Source organism: Heteronotia binoei, chromosome 7 (assembly GCF_032191835.1).
Source record: "Heteronotia binoei isolate CCM8104 ecotype False Entrance Well chromosome 7, APGP_CSIRO_Hbin_v1, whole genome shotgun sequence".
In the NCBI taxonomy this organism is placed as follows: Eukaryota; Metazoa; Chordata; class Lepidosauria; order Squamata; family Gekkonidae; genus Heteronotia; species Heteronotia binoei.
In genome coordinates, this window is record NC_083229.1 from 17787005 (window position 1) to 17813011 (window position 26007).

The 26007-nt window shown below is 46.4% G+C and overlaps 1 protein-coding gene across 1 annotated transcript in view; it reads right to left on the bottom strand.

Annotated features, from left to right (window-relative positions):
* The window catches only part of TG (thyroglobulin), a 234104-nt gene that overhangs the window by 124916 nt on the left and 83181 nt on the right, over nt 1-26007 (bottom strand). The window contains exons 26-34 of the mRNA XM_060243108.1: nt 23963-24078; nt 22631-22739; nt 18562-18759; nt 17007-17174; nt 14869-14934; nt 10300-10380; nt 7616-7753; nt 5469-5645; nt 1063-1174 (exon numbers count right to left, since the gene is read on the bottom strand). Coding sequence (XP_060099091.1) covers nt 1063-1174; nt 5469-5645; nt 7616-7753; nt 10300-10380; nt 14869-14934; nt 17007-17174; nt 18562-18759; nt 22631-22739; nt 23963-24078 — 1165 coding nt within the window. The remainder of the gene's footprint in view (nt 1-1062; nt 1175-5468; nt 5646-7615; nt 7754-10299; nt 10381-14868; nt 14935-17006; nt 17175-18561; nt 18760-22630; nt 22740-23962; nt 24079-26007) is intronic.

Sequence of the window (26007 nt, forward strand, 5' to 3'; positions counted from 1 at the left end):
CAATCTCCTTTATCTTCCTCCCCCACAACAGACACCCTGTGAGGTAGATGAAGATATTGGATTTATATCCCGCCCTCCACTCCGAAGAGTCTCAGAGCGGCTCACAATCTCCTTTACCTTCCTCCCCCACAACAGACACCCTGTGAGGTAGATGAAGATATTGGATTTATATCCCGCCCTCCACTCCAAAGAGTCTCAGTGCGTCAGACACCCTGTGAGGTAGATGAAGATATTGGATTTATATCCCGCCCTCCACTCCGAAGAGTCTCAGAGCGGCTCACAATCTCCTTTACCTTCCTCCCCCACAACAGACACCCTGTGAGGTTGGTGGGGCTGGAGAGGCACTCACAGCAGCTGCCCTTTCAAGGACAACCTCTGCCAGAGCTATGGCTGACCCAAGGCCATTCCAGCAGCTGCAAGTGGAGGAGTGGGGAATCAAACCCGGTTCTTCCAGATAAGAGTCCGCACACTTCACCACTACACCAAACTGGCTATAGGCACTGACCTATAGGCCCCCAAACCTTTAGGGGCCCTTGGATGCCCCCCCCCCGTTTTCCCCCTGCTTGCAGCCCTCCCAGCCTGCATGTGCAGCCAGCAACTGAGCCGCTCTTTGCCCAATTTGCTTGATGCAGCTGCTGCTGGGGTTGCCAAGTTTGCCTCTCTCTACCTCCCCACCGCAGTTTTGTCAAAGGGGTTTTTGAGAAGGTGCCTGCAAGCTGCAGCAGGGGCCGTGGGCAGCAGGGTGGGTGCTCCGACTCTGAGGTAATTTGTGAGGGGGCTCCCAAGATTTTGACTGCCTAGGAGCTTCCATGGGGTTTAATCCGGCTCTGGCATGTTCCTACTGTCTTGACACACTATCCAGGATCGTGGAATGCATATGTTGTGGGGTAGAGTTTACTAGGTAGTATAGAACTGGCTCGATGTATGCAAGATGTGACCTGAAGGCCCTAGTCAGCCCTGTGGTTTGAGTATACCCCCCCTTAAAGTCCCTTTAAGAAAGATTCTTAAAATTGCTCAGATCAAAGACCCAGGCTTGCAAAACAGAACAGAAAGGAAACGGACCCAGCTCCAACAGCTTTCCCAGACACATCCATCTTGTTTCTCACAGAGATTCCTGAAACTTTACGGAAAGGCAAACGAGTGTAGAAGTTCTTTACGCTCCCTTCCAGAGAGACTGCAAAACAAGGAAGAAAGATGGAAAATTATTAAATCCAGGCTAGCTCCAGTTCCTTGGAAATCTCTTTCACCATGTATTCAAGTGACATGTTAGCTGCAAGGGCAGCTATTTCCTGCACCCAACATAGGGTGTTTTTACATTCAGTTTGATCCAGAGTTTTAGAGTCTTCAAATCACCTGCCACTGTTCCGCTTTAATTATTTTCCTTTTACATTCAAGCGTTTGTTTGGGGGGGGGGGGTAGGATGTCTCTGATCAGAGGGCAGCCGGAATACTTAGTTAACTTGCAGTGTCAACACTGCAAAAACAATACAAATTTAAATCACTAGATGAGGCAAGCAATGATATGTAAAAATTTCAAGTGCTGTCAGTTCTCATGCAAATTACTGCACCTTGTGCTGGCTTTTGGGGGAGTCTTTTAAAACACAGGAAAACTTTTACAACACAAGTTTGAAATGCCCGTAGAGAAAAGACCAGACCAAAACTAGTCTCGAGAAAAACGCTTTTGTGGCATCGAAACCCATCTCATTGAAACAAATGTAAATGCCTCGGGAAGCAACGATGCGAAACAATTATGAGAATGTTAGGTAATGTAAAAGGTGAGTTTACAATGCGGAGATAGAGAGTCACAAACTGCCAGTGTAAAAACATCCATAGTCACCTAAGAGAACCTGGGCGCCTACGCAGCTGCTTCTCCCACATAATAGGTTATGTGAATAGACCATCTCAAAAAATTGTCCAATTTTCCCTTGTAGATGAGGACTGGAAACTACCTTAGCAGTTAGTAAACATCTGGCTGCAGTTATTGCCTGCAAGGGGGCTGGATCTTGATCTATTCAAGAGCTTGATTTATTCAAGAGAAAAGTTCCCAAGTTCAAGCCTCAGCATCTCCAATGGAATGGATCTATACCAGGGGCAGCCAAACTTGCTTAACATGAGCCACATAGAATAAACGTTAGATGTTTGAGAGCTGCAAGACGTGAACATCAGATGTTTGAGAGCCACAAGAGGGAGGGAGGAAAATAGATGGGGGAGGAAGGAAAGAGAGGTGGAAAGATAGCAACTTTAACTTTAAACACATTCTCCAAGCCAGCTGATGGGATGGAGGGGGCTTGGAGAGCCACACAATATGTGTGAAAGATATTGTGGGGCCACCCCTGATCTCTACCAGGGGTGGCCAACGGTAGTTCTCCAGATGTTTTTTGCCTACAACTCCCATCAGCCCCAGTCAGCATGGCCAATGGCTGGGGCTGATGGGAGTTGTAGGCAAAAAAAATCTGGAGAGCTACCGTTGGCCACCCCTGATCTATACAATGCAGATATATGACTCTTCAGAGGTAGAAAAATCATCTACCTCTAACCCCAATTGATTGAGTTTAGACAGAAGCACTGCTGTCCAGGACGAAATATATGGGTCTCTTTTCATACAATCAAGAAGGCTGTTGGGATCTGTTCTAAAATGAATTTTGAGCCAGAATTTAAACACTGCAATCCAGGCTTTTGTCTCCACCAAAGACTGACCCACTTCAGAGCAGAGAGCAAAGTAGGACACACATTTTGGCAAACCAAGAATTTGTCTAAAGAATGAGGCTTGAATGCCCTCCACTTTCCTGGTAAAAGCTGAGATCCATATAGGGATACCATAGAGGATTTGGGCAAGCGTTTTGGCTTTGAATACTTTAATAGCTGCTGGAACTAATTGGTTGCCCCTTGCAAAGGAAAAACTGTTTAATTTGAGCAGCTGAACACTTAGCCAAGTTGATGGTGTTGTTACGATGTGAAACCCAGCTTAACTTGTGGTTAAAAGTGATCCCCAAGTATTTAAAATTTTTTGTTTGCTCGATTGTTGAATTGCCAATAAACCATCTCTGTGGGCCCCAGCAATTTGAAAAGACAACTACTTTAGATTTGGTATAATTGATAGTAAGTGAATTACAATTACAGTAGTCATAAAAGGCGTTCAAATACCTTTGCAGGCCCACTCTTGTACAAGAGAGGATGGTAGTGTCATCGGCATAAAGTAATAAGGGGACCGCTCGGCCTGCAAGTTTAGGCGGATGACCATTGATAGGGGTCAAAAATTGTGCCAGGTCAGTTAAAAATAAATTAAAAAGATGTGGGGCCAGCACACAACCTTGTTTTACCCCCTTTAACACTGGGATTTTACTAGTCAAGTCACCGCTAGAAGAAAATTTCACTTGGCAAAAGGTATTAGAATGAAGTTTCCTCAAGAGAAACAGCAAACGAGGGTCCATTCCCAGGTAACCAAGCTTGATCCATAGTTGGGCTCTATCTATTGAATCAAAAGCACCCTTCAAATCGATGAAGGCAGCATATAATTTTTTTGACCCGGTATGCATATATTTTTCAGCAAGGAAGGCCAGAGTGCAGCAGTGATCCATAGCAGATTTGCCTTTGGAGAAGCCAATCTGTTCAGGACCTATGATGTTGCCTAGGCGCATCCAGTCAGTTAATCGGAGTTCTAAATGTTTTGCATACAATTTGCCCACTATAGATAATAAACTAATGGGGCGGAAGTTTTCTGGTAACTCCAACCCCCCCTTTTTGTATATTGGGATAATTATAGAGTCAAGCCAAGAGTCAGGGATGGAGCCATGCAGATCGATAAAAGAGAACAATTTTGCAAGGGGCAAGAGCCACCAATCGGCAAACTTTGTGAATACCTCAGCGGGAAGGCCATCAGGGCCAGGTGCTTTACCCGCTTTTAAATCCTTCAATAACTCACTGATTTCCTCTAGAGTTACTGGAGGCCAGACCGGCATATCAGTAACTGAGGGGTTTGCTAAGATAGGAGGGGATACACATGGGGCAGCAAAAATGTTAGAGAAGTAATCAACCCATGTTTGCTCAGAGATATTTGGGTCAGTAACAGAATTGTTTTTTAGATTACCTGAAATGATTCTCCAGAAGGCCTTATTATCGTTAGATTTTATCGAGTGGTAAAGTTGGTCCCATTTATTCTGAAAGAAAGCTTTCTTTTTGGATGTAGTAAGCTCCAGGTAGGCTGTCTTGTAAGCAATGTAGGCCTTAATTTTTGATTGGTCTTTGGAGTGACAAGCCTCTTTAAAATGAGCTCTCAGTTCTTGTTTCCAAGCTAAACAATCTGTATCGAACCAGCTGGAGAAACTAGACCTAGACAAGATCACCGGTTTAGCTTTGGCACTACAATAATCAATTAATAATGAAAATCCTGAAAGGATTGAATCATCTGAATTGGAATTTATGATTGAATCCCTTAATCTGCATATATCTTCAGATGTATTAAACTGAGACTGTGGGAATTGGAGGAAACGAAATTACGGCCAACTCTCCCTTATACTTGCTCTCCAGCTTCCTTAGGTCTTTATGCTTTTTGTGGCAAAATGCCCAATTATCTATCAGACCTAACCACTCCAAGTCATCGCAGGGCATTTATGTTGGCCAGACTAAACGCGTTTCCCTCCAAAGTTTTACAAGGGAGATATCAGCGAGTCCCTTTAGCCGACAGACTTTGCTCCTGTGGAGCGAATACCCCTGACTCAATCCAGCATATATTGCTTGATTGTTCTTTTTACCATAACCTCCGTAAAGATTTATTTGGCAAGCTTTCTTTTTCTCCAGATTTGTCTATTCTGCCACCCTGTTATTATTTATTGAGTGATACTGAGGGGGTGGTTAGTGAGGCTGTGGCAAAATTTCTGGCTGACATCCTTAAATTTAATTCTGAGCATGTTTGAATGTATCTGTAAGCTCGGTTTTATTTTGATTTTATCTCCAATGTTTAAATTTTTATATTCTGTGTATTTTTATCTGAATCTATTATGCCATTAAAGGTTTGGTATGGTATGGTATACAATGCAGCTTCACATGCGCATGTGATATGACCCACTAGATTACCTAGATCCCTTTTCTTATGATCCATGACAAAAAAAATAAAGATTATTCTGTAAAGGTTGAAGCCAAAAATCTCTTGATTTATCATGCCCCTCGCAGCAGCCCACTGGACTGATTCATAGAATTAATTGCCTCTAGGCTGACACCTTTCATCTTAAAAGCAGAGGCGCTGATTCACTCTTGCAACGGTACAGCCAGGGGTGGAATTCTAGCAGGAGCTCCTTTGCATATTAGACCACACACCCCTGATGTAGCCAATCCTCCAAGAGCTTACAAGGCTCTTTTTTGCAAGGATTGGCTCCATCAGGGGTGTGTGGCCTAATATGCAAAGGAGCTCCTGCTAGAATTCCACCCCTGGGTACAGCCATGATGCGACTGAAAGGTACAGCCTAAACTCACCTGTTTTCTGAAATAAAATGTTTGGCTTCTGGGGTAACACGGTGCTGCAGTTCTCAGGGATGCTGTTGATAATGTTTTCACAGACCTGGGCCACTGGATAGAGGGTGCAGGTGAAGTAGGTTTGGCTTGTGAAATTGGCAATGTCCGCTAGTTGACAGAATTCATCTTCCGCACAGCCTGGAGAGAAGAGCCACAGAAATGTTCACCCAGAAGATGTCCCTAATTCCCAGTACCTCCTATTCCTCCCGCCCCATAATCCTGCAAACTAGTTTCATTCCGATGCAACTCACTCTCTTCTTACAAAGTTCCTTTTTGCTCATCAGTGTCAGGGCTTTTCTTTGTAGCAGGAACTCCTTTGCCTATTAGGTCACACCCCTCTTATGTAACCAATCCTTCAAGAGCTTACCGGGCTCTTAGTACAGGGCCTACTGTAACCTCCAGGAGGACTGGCTACATCTGGGGGTGTGGCCTAATATGTAGCCTAATAAACTACATCTGGGGGTGTGGCCTAATAGGAGTTACTGCTATTTAAAAAGTTATGATCTTTGTCATCCTCCTCAATATACGGATTTGCTCCCCCCACAAAAGGAAGTGATTCTGTGAAACTCAATAGTCAAATTTCTCCATTCTCCTTTTCTCCATTCTATTTATTTATTTATTTATTTATTTATTTATTTATTTATTTATTTGGGATTTATATCCCGCCCTTCCCACGGATGGCTCAGGGCGGCATTCTCTGAACATCTCTTGCTTTGAAACCCCTCTGGGGTCACCATAAGTCACCAGTGCCTATTAGCCACAAGGTATAGCCACAAGGTATATTAGCCACAAGGTATATTAGCTATTAGCCACAAGGTATAGATGGAATAGTACATCTGGGGCAGTGATGCTCCCTATTCTTAGAGCTTGGGGGACAACAGTGGGAGGTCTTCTGGAGTTCTGGCCCCATTGGTGGACCTTCTGATGACACACATACTGATTCCCCACTAGCCTTGTCCTGGTCTCACGCTCCTCTTCTCCACAGCTCTTCTGTCTGATTTTGCACAAGCTGCAGAGGGTGGCGACTTGCCCTGCCTCTTTCCCATGGCAAGCAGAAACGAGTTTTCAGAGGATCTTGCTTGCCGTGGGAAAGAGGCAGGGTGAGTCACAGCCCTGTGGCAGCTTGTGCAAAATCAGACAGAAGTGCCACAGAGAAGAGGAGCGTGAGACCAGGACAAGGCTAGTGGCGAATTGGTTCTGGTTTTGACCACTAAAGGACACAGAGTGTTAGGTTTGATGCACCACTGGCCTGATCCAACATGGCTTCTCTTATGTGTTTATGTTCATCACAAAACTCCATGGCAGTTTGCACCACCATTTCCAACACCTATGCTAAACCTCATTTTTTGATAAAAGACTGAGAGAGGAATTCAGTAGGCCTGCCAGCCTCTCAGAATTACAGATCCCCAGCCAACAGAATTCAGTCCCCCTGGAGAAAATGGCTGCTTCAGAAGATGGATTCTATGACATTATACCCTGTTGTTCCCTCCATTCTCTTCCCCAACCATCATAGGCTCCACCCCCAAATCTCCAGGGATTTCCCAACTTGGAATTGACATCTCTAGTGTTAAATGAACCTGGATGTGTTTGAGAGTACCCTGATATTCTAGTTAGTGCTCAATCCCATTGTGGAGGGGTGTGTGTGTAAAATTATCTCCCTAGTGGTATTAGATACATAATATTTTTTTTGTTTTAGCTCTAGAGATCATCCTCTCTCTCTTACCATTTTCGCACACAGCTTATCACGCGGTCACGTTCCTGTTCTCTCCGCAGCGTCCGTCGGATTTCCCACTATCTGCACCGGAGTTACAGGAAGTGCCGCGGCTTTTGCGTAGCAAACATAAACAGGGTTTTAGCAGTTTACGTTTGCTACGCAAAAGCTGCGGCACTTCCAGTAACTCCGGCGCAGATAGTGGGAAATCCGACGGACGCTGCGAAGAGAACAGGAATGTGACCGCGTGGTAAGCTGTGTGCGAAAACGGTCTCTCTCATTCTCTCAGAGTATTATAACAAAATGTTAGAGCAAGTCTAAATGTCCACAACTGCTGACCAACAAGTAGCAACAGCATCTGCCCATTTGCATCCAGACAATGGAGAAGTTCTCTTACGGGTAAGACACCAGAGGCTGGCCTGTTCTGCCGAGTACGTGTGCTTGAAGATCCAGTACTCTTGGGATGGAAGGGAACTGCGTCGGTCGATCTGGATTTGACTGTTTTCCATCAAGGAAAAGAGTTCCAGCGCAGAATCTGATCAATGCCCATTGGACAGCCAGAGGGAAGCAGAGAAAGTGTAACTCATATGGAAAGGTCTTAAGAAAAAGTTCTATGCAGAGGACACTAGAACCAAAGAAGCCCCCCGCTCATTATACTGGAACAGAGCCTTTCCCACACACCCCAAAATAAAAGCAAAACGAAGCTCCTAAGTACTTAAGAAGCAAGTTTACAAGATTATGCATGGGATGGAGAAGGTAGAGAAAGAAGTACTTTTCTCTCTTTCTCACAATACAAGAACTCGTGGGCATTCGATGAAATTGCTGAGCAGTCGGGTTAGAACGGATAAAAGGAGGTACTTCTTCACCCAAAGGGTGATTAACATGTGGAATTCACTGCCACAGGAGGTGGTGGCAGCTACAAGCACAGCCAGCTTCAAGAGGGGGTTAGATAAAAATATGGAGCAGAGGTCCATCAGTGGCTATTAGCCACACTGTGTATATATATGTGTGTGTGTGTGTGTGTGTGTGTATAAATTATTGGCCACTGTGTGATACAGAGTGTTGGACTGGATGGGCCGTTGGCCTGATCCAACATGGCTTCTCTTATGTTCTTATGTTCAAATTTAAACAGTGCTGTCATGAGGCGTTCAATGCTTCTCAGTACAGGCTTGCATAAGAAATAGTCCCAGCAGACTGTGCTGGTAGTTAATAGGTGGTGTCTATTGTAATTTTTCTTTATCCCCCTGTTCATTGCAAAAAACAACTTTGCTGAAGACATGTATTGCATTTTGTGCTTTATAGCATTTTTGTTGTTTCAGTTTTACTTTCATTGCCCATTGTGCGCAATATAGTCGTAGAATACGAGATCATAAACCACGATAGCCCTTTGCTTTATGCAATTAACTGATTCAAATTCATTAATGGCAACTATGAAGTAAGGAGGTGCGACGTCGTGCTGCTCAACCAGTGAAACTGCCGCCTGCTCAGATGCACATTGTGTTGTGGTGCCCTGAAGGTTTTGCAACATAGACATACACAGGAAACATTCTCAGGTGGGCACCCATGTTTGCACATTTATACATAGACAGGGCCTTTTTTGTAGCAGGGACTCCTTTGCATATGAGGCCACACACCCCGATGTAGCCAATCCTCCAAGATCTTAGAGGGCTCTTCGTACAGGGCCTACTGTAAGCTCCAGGGGGATTGGCTACATCAGGGGTGTGTGGCCTAATACGCAAAGGAGGTCCTGCTAGAATTCCTTACAGGGCTCTTCTCACAGGGCCTACTGTAAGCTCCAGGTAGATTGGCTACATCAGGGGTGTGTGGCTTAATATGCAAAGAAGGTCCTGCTAGAATTCCTTACAGGGCTCTTCATATAGGGCCTGCTCTAAGCTCCAGGAGGATTGGCTGCATCAGGGGTGTGTGGCCTAATATGCAAAGGAGGTCCTGCTAGAATTCCTTACAGGGCTCTTCGTACAGGGCATGCTCTAAGCTCCAGGAGGATTGGCTGCATCAGGGGTGTGTGGCTTAATATGCAAAGGAGGTCCTGCTAGAATTCCTTACAGGGCTCTTCATACAGGGCCTGCTCTAAGCTCCAGGTAGATTGGCTACATCAGGGGTGTGTGGCTTAATATGCAAAGAAGGTCCTGCTAGAATTCCTTACAGGGCTCTTCATATAGGGCCTGCTCTAAGCTCCAGGAGGATTGGCTGCATCAGGGGTGTGTGGCCTAATATGCAAAGGAGGTCCTGCTAGAATTCCTTACAGGGCTCTTCATACAGGGCCTGCTCTAAGCTCCAGGTAGATTGGCTACATCAGGGGTGTGTGGCTTAATATGCAAAGAAGGTCCTGCTAGAATTCCTTACAGGGCTCTTCATACAGGGCCTACTGTGAGCACCAGGAGGATTGGCTACATCAGGGGTGTGTGGCCTAATATGCAAAGGAGGTCCTGCTAGAATTCCTTACAGGGCTCTTCGTACAGGGCCTACTGGAAGCTCCAGGAGGATTGGCTACATCAGGGGGTGTGGCCTAATATGCAAAGGAGGTCCTGCTAGAATTCCTTACAGGGCTCTTCTTACAGGGCCTACTGTATGCTCTTGGAGGATTGGCTACATCAGGGGGACATGGCCTAATATGCAAAGGAGTTCCTCCTACAAAAAAAAAGCCCTGCACACAGAGATGTTACATTTGCATACATTTATATTTATTCTGCTTTCCTCCACAGTTGGGAGCTTAGAACATTGTTTTCCCCTCCTCCTAACAGCCCTGTAAGGTAGGCCAGACTGAGAATTTGGGAAAGGCCCAAGGCCACCCAGAGAGCTTCCATGGTAGGATTCAAACCCAGGTCATCCAGAGTCCTACTCTGCCACTCTGTTCGCTACATCCACTGTTCTAATGTTCTATAGAAGCATTCATTAAAAAGGAGGAATAAATGTCAAAGGAAATGTATGTCATTTTATTGCAAAGTCAAGTTACCTCCCTTTCACCAGTTAAAAGGAAAAGTATTAGGATTGTTATTTGTTATACTGAAAAACCTTTCACTACATGAAATACACAATAGTTCTGTCTTGGTATACCAGTACCTGTCAAGCCTGGCTCTCTCTGTGCTGGGACAACAGCAGCATCACACGCACTGGATCTCAATCGAGTGACCATATCAGAGTCTAGAACAAAAACAGAACAACATTCCGGACACACGCCTGGTGCCATTTTCCCTGAAAACACAAATGCACCAGACAAGGTGCATGGCAGACACAGAGAAGCAAGCTTCTGTAAAGGGGTCCTTTGCTAGATGAGGAATCACACGTGAACACGGTTGTTGAACACACCATCTCACATCTAATCCAGGTGTTCAGGCTTTACATGAATCAGTGATAGTACCGATAGAGTACTAGAGTAGAAGAGCTGGATCACGGTGCCGGATTAAACCCTGTGGAGGCCTCTAGGCAGTCAAAATCTCAGGGCTCCCCCTTGCAAATTATCTCAGAGTCGGAATGCTGCCCTGTTGTCTGTGGCCCCCACTGTAGCCTGCAAGCACCTTCTCAAAAACCCCTTTGACAAAGCTGCAGTGGAGAGGGAAAGGGAGGCAAACTTGGTGACAACGCCAACAGCAGCCACACTAGGCAACTCGGGCAAAGAGTGGGTCAGGTGCAGGCTGGAAAGGCTGCAAGCAGGGGGGAAATTGGGGGGGGGGAGCCAGCCTGGGGTCCCTAAAGGCATGGGGGCCCATAGGCAAGTGCCTACTTGGCCTAATTGTTAATCCGGCCCAGCTGGATTATTTCACCTCCCCATATCCCCCTTCCCACTGAACAACTGATCATGAAATTCTCACTAATTTTAACAACTGTCCTTTATGTAGCCCAGATACGGTTAAATTCGGACTACAGCTGAAACACAGTGACAATTTACATAGACAGTGGTTTATGGTCTATGCTGGGGGTATCCAACATGATGCCCTTGGACACAGTGGCACTCGTCAACACCTTTCCTGGTGCTACCGACTATTTTTAGAAAGCGGGTGGGGCTTTTGCTGAGCAAGGCTTCTGATTGGCTATGCTCAGGGCTCACTTTGTAGCAGGAGCTCCTTTGCATATTAGGCCACACACCCCTGATGGAGCCAATCCTTCAAGAGCTTACAGGGCTCTTAGTACAGGGCCCACTGGAAGCTCCAGGAGGATTGGCTCCCATCAGGGGTGTGTGGCCTAATATGCAAAGGAGCTCCTGCTAGAATTCATTACAGGGCTCTTCTTACAGGGCCTACTGGAAGCTCCAGGAGGATTGGCTCCATCAGGGGTGTGTGGTCTAATATGCAAAGGAGCTCCTGCTAGAATTCATTACAGGGCTCTTCTTACAGGGCCTACTGGAAGCTCCAGGAGGATTGGCTCCATCAGGGGTGTGTGGCCTAATATGCAAAGGAGCTCCTGCTAGAATTCATTACAGGGCTCTTCTTACAGGGCCCACTGGAAGTTCCAGGAGGATTGGCTCCATCAGGGGTGTGTGGCCTAATATGCAAAGGAGCTCCTGCTAGAATTCATTACAGGGCTCTTCTTACAGGGCCTACTGGAAGCTCCAGGAGGATTGGCTCCATCAGGGGTGTGTGGTCTAATATGCAAAGGAGCTCCTGCTAGAATTCATTACAGGGCTCTTAGTACAGGGCCTACTGGAAGCTCCAGGAGGATTGGCTCCATCAGGGGTGTGTGGTCTAATATGCAAAGGAGGTCCTGCTAGAATTCATTACAGGGCTCTTCTTACAGGGCCTACTGGAAGCTCCAGGAGTATTGGCTCCATCAGGGGTGTGTGGTCTAATATTCAAAGGAGGTCCTGCTAGAATTCCTTACAGGGCTCTCAGTACAGGGCCCACTGGAAGCTCCAGGAGGATTGGCTCCATCAGGGGTGTGTGGCCTAATATGCAAAGGAGCTCCTGCTACAAAGTGAGCCTTGGCTATGCCTATATTTTAAAATGTCGTTTGGGCAGCAGCTACCAGCACAGAACATCAGTGGGTAACTGAAACTAAGCTGTGGCAAGCTTTATGTGGCAGCCAGTTAGATGAGGAGCCTGTCACACTGCGTTAGGGTTGCCAAGGTCTGCAGCCTCTGGTGGGGGACTGATTTTGCGTGTGCTTTGCGCGCACGGTGCGATGACGTCACTTGCAAGTGATGTCATTGTGCCGGCGATGTCACACACTGGCCACTCTAGGAGCTTCCGGGAAAACTCTATCGTTTTCCCCGGCGCTCTAGCAATTTGGGAGGGAAAACTCTACAGTACAATAGGTGCCATAGAGCAGGGGTGGCCAACGGTAGCTCTCCAGATGTTTTTTGCTCTACAACTCCCATCAGCCCCAGCCATGCTGGCTGGAGCTGATGGGAGTTGTAGGCAAAAAACATCTGGAGAGCTACCGTTGGCCACCCCTGCCATAGAGTTTTCTCTCCCAAATTGCTAGAGCATCTGGGAAAACCACAGAGTTTTCCTGGAAGCTCCTAGAGCAGCCAGCACACGATGTCACCAGCGCCATGACATCACTGTGAGCAATATCATTGCACTGGCAATGTTGGGGAGGATCCCCACCACCGGCCCAATGTGGGCTGGTGGGTTGGGAACCTCCGGAGTGGGGGAAACCCCGCCTGGCCTAGGAAGTTGGCAGCCCTACACTGTGTCAGAATTCAAAGGTGCCTGCAGGCTCAAAAAGGCTGGGGATCCCCTGTCTTCACCTTCCTGGTGGGATTCTCACAGTCAGCTGCAGCTTTCTGCTATGCCTTTTGAGCTGCTATAGATGTTACCGTGCTTCCTTATGAACTCCTGGACAAAATACATTGGGTATGGGCAGAGCTCTTTTTGTAGAAGATGAAGAAGAAGATATTGGATTTATATCCCGCCCTCCACTCCGAAGAGTCTCAGAGCGGCTCACAATCGCCTTTATCTCCCTCCCCCACAACAGACAACCTGTGAGGTGGGTGGGGCTGGAGAGGGCTCTCCCAGCAGCTGCCCTTTCAAGGACAACCTCTGCCAGAGCTATGGCTGACCCAAGGCCATGCTAGCAGGTGCAAGTGGAGGAGTGGAGAATCAAACCCGGTTCTCCCAGATAAGAGTCCGCACACTTAACCATTACACCAAACTGTATCAGGAACTCCTTTGCATATCAAGCCACACACCCCTGATGCAGCCAATCCTCCAAGAGCTCACAGGGCTCTTCTTACAGGGTGTACTGTAAGCTCCAGGAGGATTGGCTACATCAGGGGTGTGTGGCCTAATATGCAAAGGAGGTCCTGCTAGAATTCCTTACAGGGCTCTTCGTACAGGGCTTGCTGTAAGCTCCAGGAGGAATGGCTACATCAGGCGGGTGCGGCCTAATATGCAAAGGAGTTCCTGCTACAAAAAAAGCCCTGGGTATGGACAGAACAATATATAGCCGTGGCCAATGTTCCCGCTAAAATCCCCCCCCCCCCCTTACTGAGTGGAACAGTTCACATTCTGAGCAGAACATAACTGCTGTGATCTTAAAACAGAGGTGGGCTGAGATATCCAACTTCTGATTCCAACTTTGGGCACTTTCTGGATATTGAAAGACTGCAGACACTCTTTGCACAAGCACTTTATTGTTCCGGATTACCGTGAGCTGCATTGCCTTTAAAAACCCACTGTCACCTGGCAACGCACATATATGCTTTAAGATTCTTAGACTTGAGATTTCTCTTCTTATCCTTGAACTGAAAGCGATACTGATGAAAAGTCTGATTATGAGGATTTAGGAGTTTTGGTATTAGAAGAAGACCACGACGACGACTCCAGATTTATACCCTGCCCTTCTTTCTGAATCAGTATGTTACTTACAATCTTGGCCCTGGTTAGTACACAGATGGAATTCCAAGGTAGTTGTGCGGAGGCAGGAAATGGAAAACTGCCCCTGAACACCTCTTGCCTGGAAACTCCTATGGGGGTTGCCACGAGTCAGCTGCAACTTGATGGAACTTTCCACCGACTGATCTATGTTGGTTAGGCTTCCCAACCCTCCCGCTCTGGCAGGGGATGCCAGGATTTCCACCCTCTTCCCCCGCTCCCCCCAAAAACGGAAGCGGGGGGAGGGGGGAAACGGCCGGCGCCCCATCTCAGAGCAGGCGACGCTGCCGCGCTGCTGCCACCCCTCCCCCCCCCCCCCGCAGCTGCTCCTCCGAGATGGGCCCAGGCTGAGCCCATCTCGGAGGAGCAGCCAAACCAGAGAAGGGGAGGGCGGAGGCAGGCCAGGAGCATGGCGAGCCGCGAATCCGGGCCCTTCTAGGACCCGGACTCATGGCTCGCCACGCTCCTGGCCCACCTCCACCCCCCCCCATTCCAACCCTGAAGTGGAGCGCGCGACGACGCCGCGACGCCCCCCGCCCCGGCAGCTGCTCCTCCGAGATGGGCCCAGCCTGAGCCTATCTCAGAGGAGCAGCCACGGCAGCGCAGCGACGTCGCCCGCTCCGAGACCGGGCGGCTCGCCACGCTCCCCGGCGCCGTTTCCCCCCCTCCCCCTAGCTCCACCCCAGTGTCTCCTGGCTCCACCCCCAAAGTCCCCAGATATTTTAAAAATGGGACTTGGCAACCCTAATGTTGGTAGAGAACTATGCTATGCAATCTTCCTTCCAGCAGTGACATTAAAAAACAAACCAGCTCTCACCTCTCCATAGATAAACACGCTGAAAGCTGATGAAGGAGCTATCCTTTTCTTCTCTGGCCCCAGAAGCTGATAAAGAAAGGAAATATAATTTACTTCCTCATAAAAGACCACCTTGTCTGTGACCACCATATCCAACATTTTTTACTGCTAGGGATTAATAGAGTCTCATTCTAAATGAAAACTGGAAGTGGGGGGTGGGGAGGGAGAGAATGAGTGCAATATTAAAGATACAAAGTCCCAGTCTTTATCCAAACTATGGTTTTGAAGGTCAGAAATGAATCATGTTCCTTTGCACTCCTTTGTCCCCTCTTACACGTGGCTTCCTGTTTAATGTTAATCGCACTTAGCTGGAGATAACATGAATCAAAGAACTATAATTAGAATGCGGCCTCCGCAACTGATCAGAACTTCACACGAACGTACATTTTCTGGTTCTAGTATGGAGTGTGGGGCTGACAGAGGTTTGTTGGCTCGGATGTCACAGGTGACTGTGGTTAGAGGACTGAACAGGAAGTGACATGGAAGAGAGAGGAGGAAGAGGTGTGCTCTCCCAGCTCATTCACAAAATTCCAAACTGAGGCTTAGAGAGCCACTGAAATGGAACAAAGAACACAATTTCCATTTCTATGGAGTGTGGTCCTGGTTAACAACACCCCGCCCCCCAAATTAGCCAATTTTCAATTATTTCAAAATTCGTATATTGTGATTTCATGGGATTAATGAAAATGGACCATCTACTGTGAATTTCGATTCTGGACATCGTTGCTGAAATTCTTCATCAAATACTGAATGATATGAATTCTTAACTGTACAACCTGTTCTATCTAGTGTTATTAAATTTGTATTATTCATTGTGATAAATTGTAATTCATAGTAATTTGAGCCACAGTAGCCTTTTTAAGTCAGTGTTTGTCTTTAATTTGTAGACATTAGCAAGAACCCTTAAAAATTCAGGAGGTCTGTTTGCAAAACCAGATTATTTTTTGTAACATTCCTACATGTTTAATGATAAGTAAAAACAGACAAAAAAAAGTGACCACATTTATTTATTTATTGTGTTGGGTCTTTTAAAAAAAAATACACATATTGATATCTGTTGTAACATCCAGGCATGCATTCACTTTCTTGAAAACCAGCCAGAGTTCTTATGCGTTTTATTTTTTGTCAAGTGACATGTTTTCGTTGTGAGCCATTCTGATCCTTTTGGAAAAGCAGGCTTCAATTTTTTTTTTATTTGGTGGGGTTATTTTTCATTTTTTAAAAGTGCTGGTACTCAAAAATCATAGAACCATAGAGTTGGAAGGTACCTCCAGGGTCATCTAGTCCAACCCCCTGCACAGTGCAGGAAATTCACATATATAAGGTTGCTCCCAGGTCTCAGATTCAGCAGGAGCTCACAGGAGCAGAGCTCCTGAACCTTTCTGAGGGTTCCCCCTCCTCCTCCTCCCCACCTACCTTGTCCATTGAATAGGAGGTGCAGCTGCATAACAATCCCTGGATGAGCTCCAACATCTATTTTTCTACAAAACGACCTCTGGTTGGACCAATTTCCACCAATTCCCCTCCAGGACTTGAGAGAGCCCCTTCCCCAAAAGGTGCTGATACTCGGTGCTGGTGAGTACCACCACTAAAAGCCCTGCTTTAATTAAGTAATTAAACTTAAAAAGGAATGTGACATGCCTAGACAGACACAGGGCTGCACCATATTTTTCAAAGAACCAACAAGCACAGGCATTACATGATCTAATGGGTGCTTTCACACACCCTAAATAATTCACTTTCAATCCATTTCCAATGCATTTTGCAACTGGATTATACTGTGTGAAGGGGCAAAGTACACTTGCAAACAGTTGTTGAAGTATATTTAAACCAGGGCTTTTTTTGTAGCAGGAACTCTTTTGCATATTAGGCCACACACACACACCCCGATGTAGCCAATCCTCCAAGAGCTTACAGGGCTCTTAGTACAGGGCCTACTGTAAGCTCCAGGAGGACTGGCTATATCAGGGGTGTGTGGCCTAATATGCAAAGGAAAAAGCCTTGATTGAAACTGTATTATTTAGAGTGTGTGAAAGCACCCTTAAAAGAAACCGTACCTGCACTGGAGCACCCTGACACCGGAAAAGGAGTTCACTTACTTTCCGTGAGCACCTGGCCTCCCAGCTGGAATGTGTACTGCTTCCTTCCTTCAGCATACTTCTCTCTTTGACATTGGTCTCCTCTCCCACGGGTTGGAGTTCCATCCCAGTCGTTAGCATGGCAGATGAATACATCCGGGTAGCTCATAAGGCCGCACAAGATACTACCTAGATAAAGTTGAGGAAAGCAATACTGTTAAATTGGCCAACTTCATACGGTGAAATTCCTGTAGATCTGGGGGGAGGTGGGGTACCTCGAGAGAATCTGATTTGGGTAGAGGAGCTGGGAGCTAAAACACATCTTGTTTCTCCAGCTTTTAATGAAGGGTCTAATGGTATATGTTGTTTTATGGATAGTTTTTTATGCTTATGATATCTAACACCTTGATATTTTTAATGGCTTTTCATGGCGAGCCACCTTGAGCAGGACTCTGAAGATTTAGCATAATGAGTTGCAGAGCTTTTTTTTCATAGAAAAAGCCCAGCAGGAACTCATTTGCATATGAGGTCACACCCTCTGATGTTACCATTGTTTTGCACAGGTCTTTTTGTGAAGAAAAGGCCCGGTAGGAACTCGTTTGCATATTAGGCCACTCCCCCTGATGTCATCATTGTTTCGCGCTGGCCTTTTGTAGGAAAAACCCAGCAGGAACTCATTTGCATATTAGGCCACACCCTCTGATGCCAAGCCAGCCGGAACTGTGTTCCTGCGCGTTCCTGCTCAAAAAAAGTCCTGACAAGTTGTGCTGAACAAACCACACAGAGAAGCTACACCAGCTTTGTGCATTTCAGAACAGTTGCGGACTTCAATGTTGGACTGGAGCTTCTAAGAATAACACTACAGAACTTTGGGCTGTGAAGCCATTAGGCTGAATAAGGTCTTAGGACTGCCACTGGTTCTCTAGCAACTGCACCGGAAGGCTTCCAGCAACGCGGGCTGCCCAATTTGCTATTGGACTTGTGGACCTTTGAAAGAACTCCTCCAAAAGGAACACGTTTTGGATTTACAAAGTGGGGGGGGAGATTGGACAGTGAAAGAGAAGAGATGGACCCCAGTCTTTTGTGTTTGTTTAATGCTTTTCGGTCAGGAAAATGCTGCCGCTTCTCCCCTGGGCAAAACAGCTGATCTGCCTCCCCCCTCCAATTTAAAGACCCCCCCCACCAATCAGCTGATCAGCAGGGGTCTTTAAATGGTGAGGAGGGGGTGGCACAGCACGGTCTCTTTCCTCCACTCGAATCTCATGCGAGGGAAAGAGCCGACGCATGGCCTCATCCTTGCTCTCGGGCTGCCTTTCCTGCAGGGGAGACACCCGGGAGCACAGCCGAGCCACCTTTTTCCTCCGCCTGAGTCTCGGGCGGGGGAAAGAGGCAGAGCTGGCGTGTGGGGAAGGGGTGCCTAGCAGCGCTCTAGGCAGCCACCTACATGGCCACTCCCACACGCCAGGCCTGCATATCTGCTATTGTATGTTTCTTCTTTAAGAATGTCCCCATAAAGCAGGATAAACGTGGGGATCAACTTTCTCTTCCACATCTGTAGTCGGAACATTGTTTTTACCTCCATCCAGCGGGACCTGGCTCAAGATAAAGCCGTCACAGCAGGCATTTTGGCTGCAGCTTTGGCGGCAGAAAAGATGAGCATCGGTCAAAGATGTCGCAGCTGCTGACAGCACCAGATTCCTGTACACGCCAGAAACAACATCCTGGAAATCAGTCCGCTCAAAGGTCTTGGCTCCAGCTGCTGTGAATTCTTGCCCTGGGAAGAAGAGAGGGAGATCGCATTCCAAAAAGGAGCCCGGCAAAAGGTTACGGGTGGGTGAAACAGACACTTGCTAGGTTGTCTCTTCAGATCTCTAGGCAGGGATTGACCTTTAACCCGGATGTGCTTCCCCAGGTCATAGCCTGAAATCTGTACATAAGGCTGTGATGTATGTATAGGAGGCAAAATGCTGGAGAAAGAGAAGTAGAGTTTGTTTTTCGCCCTGCTTATTACAGTTTCCAGAAGCATCATTAGCAACACCAAGCTAGTAAACGGTTGTACTTGAGGCACACTACTGTGCGTCTAGAGAATCTAGCCTCTGGTGTAAGGACGGGTTCTCTCTTTCCTCTTTTTTGTAGCAGGAACTCCTTTGCATATTAGGCCACACCACCATGATTTAGCCAATCCTCCAAAAGCTTAGAGGACTCTTCTTACAGGGCCTACTGGAAGCTCCAGGAGGATTGGCTACATCGGGGGGTGTGGCCTAATATGCAAAGGAGTTCTTGCTACAAAAAAAAGCCCTGCTCTTATCTGGGCCTCACACATCACACTGATTGCTTTTTCCCATGGATGTCACTTACAGCAAATGAGAAGTGAGCCTTTCTCAATCTGCACAACAACACTTTTGAGAAAGACACACCAAAAAATGTGCCTGTGTTGGGAAAGGGTTATTATATATTAGAGAAAAATGTCAGTGATCTCTTGATTATAACCTGACAGTATAACAAAGCAGGAGTCAAGTTTCACCTTTAAGATCAACAAAGTTTTATTCAGAATGCAAGCTTTCGTAGCCATGCATACTTCTTCAGATGAGGGGATGGGGTACAGTGAGCTGAAATACATATAGCTGGTGGGTTAAGAGCGTAAACTGATATAAAGTTAGGATCAAATGGCAAAATTGTGTAATAAATTGGAAGACCATTTGGTCTGGAGAGCAATAAAAGGTAATAAAAGTTGCCTGGTAATTGCTCTTCCTGCAAGTCTAGGTAAAACAGAAGGACATGAACAAAGCAGGAGTCAAGTTGCACCATTAAGACCAACCAATTTTTATTCAGAACGTAAGCGTTCATGTGCTCCCTTAAGCCCACTTCATCAGCAAGGGGATCATGTATTTCCTAGTGATGTCCTTGTCCACCTAATTTACTTTTTAACATCATTCTATACGTTATAAACGTCATTCTAGTTTGCCATTAGAAAAAAAGAATACATTAAAATATAGTGAAAATGGATTAAGTATATGTAGTGAAATAAACAGCCAGTATCCTTTATTTGAGTATGTCAATAAAACAAATATACACAGACCGGTTTTGTGGAAGACAATTTTTCCATGAACCGGAGGGCGGGGGAGGACATGGTTTCAGGATGATACAATCGTGCGCGTTATTTCTATTAGTTTGGGATAGTGGTTAAATATGCGGATTCTTATGTGGGAGAACCGGATTTGATTCCCCACTCCTCCACTTGCAGCTGCTGGAATGGCCTTGGGTCAGCCATAGCTCTGGCAAAGTTGTCCTTGAAAAGGACAGCTCCTGTGAGAGCTCTCTCAACCCCATCCACCTCACAGGGTATCTGTTGTGAGGGAGGAAGGCAAAGGAGATTGTAAACTGCTCTGAGACTCAGAGATTTGGAGTGGAGGGCAGGATATAAATCCAATGCTGTCTTCTTCTTACTATTATTATTATTACTACATTATAATATATAATGAAATAACTATACAACTCACAGCCCAGTTGCTAACAGGCCACGGACCTGGACCGGTCCACAGCCCAGGGGTTGGGGACCCCTGATATATAGCTATACTCAGTGTTATTAGTAAGTAGTATGCTGCAAACTACACCGTAAACATACTAGCAGGGCAAACACACTTCGCTCAGATTTTGCCAGTTCCGCTCCAGGGTAGTTCCTGGTCAGATTGCCTCCACATTCCCTAATGAAATTTATCTTGACTCCAATACTGAGCAGAGCAGCTTTGCCCAAGCACAGTAGACACATCTTGCATTTGCTTTTGCCCACTTTTAACAACTAAATCACCTCATTTATCAGAGGAGGCAATATCTCCCAGGTTTGTGGTTGGATCGTTAAAGAAGATGATGTGGGATTTATATCCTGCCCTCCACTCCAAATCTCAAGCGTCTCAGAGCAGCAATCTCCTTTACCTTCCTCCCCCACAACAGACCCCCCCCTGTGAGGTGGGTGGGGCTGAGAGGGCTCTCCCAGCAGCTGCCCTTTCAAGGACAACTCCTACGAGAGCTATGACTGACCCAAGGCCATTCCAGCAGGTGCAAGTGGAGGAGTGGGGAATCAAACCCGGTTCTCCCAGATAAGAGTCCGCACACTTAACCACTACAGGGGAAGAAGGTCTATGAGAGCTGTGGCTGACCCAAGACCATTCCAGCAGCTGCAAGGGGAGGAGTGGGGAATCAAACCCAGTTCTCCCAGATAAGAGTCAATGCACTTAACCACCACACCAATCTGGCTCTCATTGGCTGATTACAGACCGGCACTTTGGGCTGACTCAGAGACGCCTCTGAAGTCGGCCCAAATAATCTCCCCACACAGAAACATCTGCCGGGCGTCCCCAGCCTGCACTCACCCCGTCCTTCCAGCCACTCCACCCGGCTCAAAAAGCAACCATTTTGAAAGTGGTCGCAAACGTTTGAGCTGGCCGGTAGTTGCCTCCCTGCCATCTGGAAGGGAAGGGGCGCAAGTGAAGCGGCTTGGCTGTGTGGAACTTCCAAGCCACCCGAAGCTGCTTCGGGGGGGGGGGCGGGTTTAAGAACCCAATGAGAGTGCTCGTGCGCATCAGCGCTTCCCCCGAGGGGGAACAAAGAGGAATCCGGCTTCCCAGTTACCTTCCCGTGCAGAGGCTCAGAGCTGCCTGACGGACCAGAGGCGGGTGGCTTGCGGGTGAGTGTGTGGAAGCTCCCGAACGGCTCTTTTTGCACTGATCCGATTCGGGACGCCTCCGCGCTGCACTAAAATGCATGTCTGTTCTCAGTCATTAAGTCATTATTTTCTCTTTGCCCCTTTTTGGTACCTATTCAGTGGGATGCATCTTTGAAGGGAGCAATGCTAGCTAGATTGCATGGCTTCTTTTTGTCTCTTCACAGAATCCAAGAAGCAACCTCAAGAACTGATTAGTCAGCTTCATAGGTAGACAACAAAGGGATACGGTGATATCTAAGTAGGAAGTTTCAGCTCTGAAACCTTAAAACAAATTACTTGTTATTTTATAAAAAAAAATTGCAGTGATGGTAACAAAGTCTAACTGTGTGAAAAACAGTCATAATCACTGCAGGCAGAACACATCCAAATTCGTTTGGAGTCATGTGACTAGAGACCAGTTTGCTGCAGTGGTTAAGAGCAGTAGACTGTAATCTGGAGAATCAGGTTCAATTCCCCACTCTTGCACTTGAAGCCAGCTGGGTAACCTTGTGTCAGTCACAGCTCTCTCAGTCCAAGAAAAATAAACTTAGCTCGCCATAAAAAGGGCTAAAGTTTCAGGCTCCCAGACAGTCTTTGGATCTCCTGGCTATACTACACCCATTGCCATATGACAATTAATTAAATCATTATTGAACAATCTGCTTCCTAGCTGTGACTGGCGAACAGGTAATGACCTGAACTGGCAGGTCTTCATGAATAACTAGTTATGAGCAGTTTACAAGGATAAAGATGTGCCTTTTAAAAACCTCTTTTCACTTTAAATCATGAATAAACATGCATGAACCCTAGTTTCAAATAGTAAAACCACATGGGTAGTGGAGGATTACTTCTCTTCCTATATTATCTTGATCTGAACTGTGGCTTTCACAAACTGACAGAGGTCAGCAATGCGTGTTCTGGCCCAAAGCCATCTAGGACATACCTTTTTTCAGGTAGACTCTCACTGTGTCTGGATCCTGGCTTCTTACTTTAATTAGACAGCTAAGACGAGCGATCCTAGTAGTGGCAGAGTTCTCAAAGACACCTTCGGCCTAAGACAAACAGATCTCCAGGTTATCCAAGCACCATTTGAATTCATGCCAGACAATTAGATACTACCCATTGCATTTCCATCTCTTCATAGACTACGAGGAGTGTTTGGTCAATCTATTCATAATATTTATGGCTGACACTGAATCCACAGCACTCACCAATAGTTGCACTGAGAGACAGTATGGTGTAGTGGTTACAGCCCTGGACTGGGATCCAGGAGACCATAAAAGTTTACCAGGTGACCTTAGGCCAGTCATACGCTTTTAACCTAACCTACCTCACAGGGTTCTTGTGAAGATAAAATGGAGGAAAAAACTAAAAAAAACTAAAAAAAAATGGAGGAAAAAACGATATAAGCCACTTTGAGTCTTCCATGGCGAGATAGGTGGGATACAAGTAAAGCATATGAATGAAAGCATATATAAATTTTGATGGAAGGTAAAAGCCAGAGATGGCCAGCAACTATTTATTTATTTTTATTTATTTTATCAAATTTATATCCCGCCCTCCCCTGTCGGGCTCAGGGCGACTTTCAATTATATTTTCATTCCACCATTCCTCCAGGAGGGAAAGGTGACACACACAGTTTTCCCTTCTTCTGTTTTATCTGTATAACAACCTTGTGAGGTAGGCTAGGCCAAAGATTGAGACAAGGTCACCCAGAGTGCTTCATAGGGTTGCCAATCCCCAGGTAGGGGCAGGGGATCCCCCGGCTTGGAGGCCCTCCCCCCTTCAGGGTCATCAGAAAGCAGGGGAGGGGGTGGGAAATGTCTGCTGGGCACTTCATTATTCCCTATGGAGACCGATTCCCATAGGGTATAATGCAGAGTTGATCTTTGTTATCTGGCACTCGGTGGGGGGGAGCTGTTTTTCTAGTTAGAGGCACCAAATTTGCAGCATAGCATCTGATGCCTCTCCTCAAAACACCCTCCAAGTTTCAAAAGGATTGGACCAGGGGCTCCAATTCTATGAGCGCCAAAAGAAGGTGCCCCTATCCTTCATTATTTCCAATGGAGGGAAGGTATTTAAAAGGTTGCAGTCCCTTTAAATGTGATGGCCAAATCACATTTAAATGTGACGGCTGGGAGGAGGGGCGGCATATGCTAATGAGTTATGCTAATGAGCTCCGCCACCTATTTTTCTACAAAACGACCCCTGGGTAGGTGTCAACCCAATCTTCATTCCCCAAGCACATCGGCATGAAGCAACAGGGTTTGGTTACCAGTCCGGAAGCAGAGCAGTTGTAATTGCTCTCAGCGGAACTGTACAGCTCACACAGCCTTCCCGTCCCTGCACTGGACAATGCGACAAACCCGCACGACTCATCCTTCTCGCACTCTGAAAATACAAGGACATTCACCAGACGAGAGATGTCATAACAGAAGCCAGGGTGTCATACTGAGTACTAAAAAATGAAACGTCATCTAGTTTTCAAGTGGAGCAAATTTAGGTGGCCTTTAGCTGAAGACTGGGAGAAGGCCGTAGTAGCCAGAAGAGTATTACCGCTTCCCTTTGCCTTTGGCTGGTCAAAAGTAGAGTTAGCGCTATGCATAAATAATCTTTATTTTTATATTCTTTGTTAAGAAGTATAAAGAATGAACTAACGTAGCATTAATATATTTTAAGAATATATTCGAGCGTAGACAGCCTGTAATTTCAAACACCATCTCAAGTAGATTAACTGGCCGAAAATGCAAGCCTCAGTAGGTTGAACTGCTAGCTATTGTTGGAAGACGTTTCTAGAAATGTATAAATATGGGAAACTGAATAGATCTGGAGCAATCTCATTGAAGATTCTCCCTGCATACTTTGGTAAGAAACAATTCAAGGGCTCCTAGCGTTGTTCTCCATTAATTACATACGTAATATCAGGAGATGCTGTTGTTATATTCATTTGTTAATGCTAAAGTGTAAATAATGATGTTTAAATAAAAAAAGATAACAGGAAAGCAAGATTCTTTGGCAATATTCTTACTTGCATGCTCTACTGAAAATGAACCATTTTTTTAAAAAAAAAGGTTTTGAGGGGCACCTCTTGTTAGGAGATTAATGATCTGATACAGGAAAGCTTATTAGATACCTTCCTAGAACTTCTTACGTTTACACCTATAAAGAAATTCTAGCAGGAGCTCCTTTGCATTTTAGGCCACACCCCCTGATATAGCCAATCCTCCAAGAGCTTACAGGGTTCTTTTTTGTGAGCTCTTGGAGGATTGGCTACATCAGGTGGGTGCGGCCTAATATGCAAAGGAGCTCCTGCTAGAATTCCACCCCTGCACCTATATATGAATCAGCCCAGACTTCTGGAACACCTAAATGTCCCCATCATGACTAGTTTGGCACTGGAATAGCGAGATTCAAATCCAGCAACACCTTAGAGAACAAGATATTCAGGGTATGAACTTTGACTATATACCCCAGGATTTTTTTGTAGCAGGAACTCCTTTGCATATTAGGCCACTCCCCCCTGATGTAGCCAATCCTCTTGGAGCCCTGTAAGCTCTTAGAGGATTGGCTACATCAGGGGGGTGTAGGCTAATATGCAAAGGAGTTCCTGCTACACAAAAAGCCCTGATGTACCCCAAACTCTTACTGGTCTCTAGGGTCGTTTTCGCACTTAGCGTTTGCTCCCCTTATTCCACGGCGCAATTATGTCCGGCTCATTTTCCTCGTTTTCGCACATGGACTCATTTGCGGAGTCGCTTTCCATGAAGCCCCGGCTCAAATCGTTTTCCCACTGGCATCGACTTGAGTTCGATGCCCTGTCAATCATTTTTTTTTTAAGCGCAAGTCTGGTTGCGTAAGGACGTACTAACGTAACATCGGCAGTCACAGCTGTTCCTTCCCCTTCTTTTCGTGGACAAACCGCATCACGTGTGCTGCTGCTGCTTATGGATTGGCTGCAGCTGTAGAATCCTCCACAGCCCTTTCTGTATTAACAGAAGCATTCACAGTGGAGAATCCTAGCACTAGATTCCCCCCCCAAATTCTGAAGTTGCGAAATATCGCAATAACGAAGAGAGAGAAATCGAGGGGTTTGTGTGTGTGTGTGTGTGTGTGTGTGTGTGGCAGCTTCTTCCTTTCCCAGCCTCGCTCCCTCCCGGGTGGCGAAGCTGGGATTTCCTCTGCGCTCTTTCCCCTCCCTGGCTGGCGCTTGCAACGGGGACCTGACTGATTCCTGCCGCCAGAGCTCCCCCCCCCACCCCATTCTCTCCTTCCCCTTCTGTGGCGCGTGTGAAGAGCGAGCTCGCGTCTATTTTCTAACCG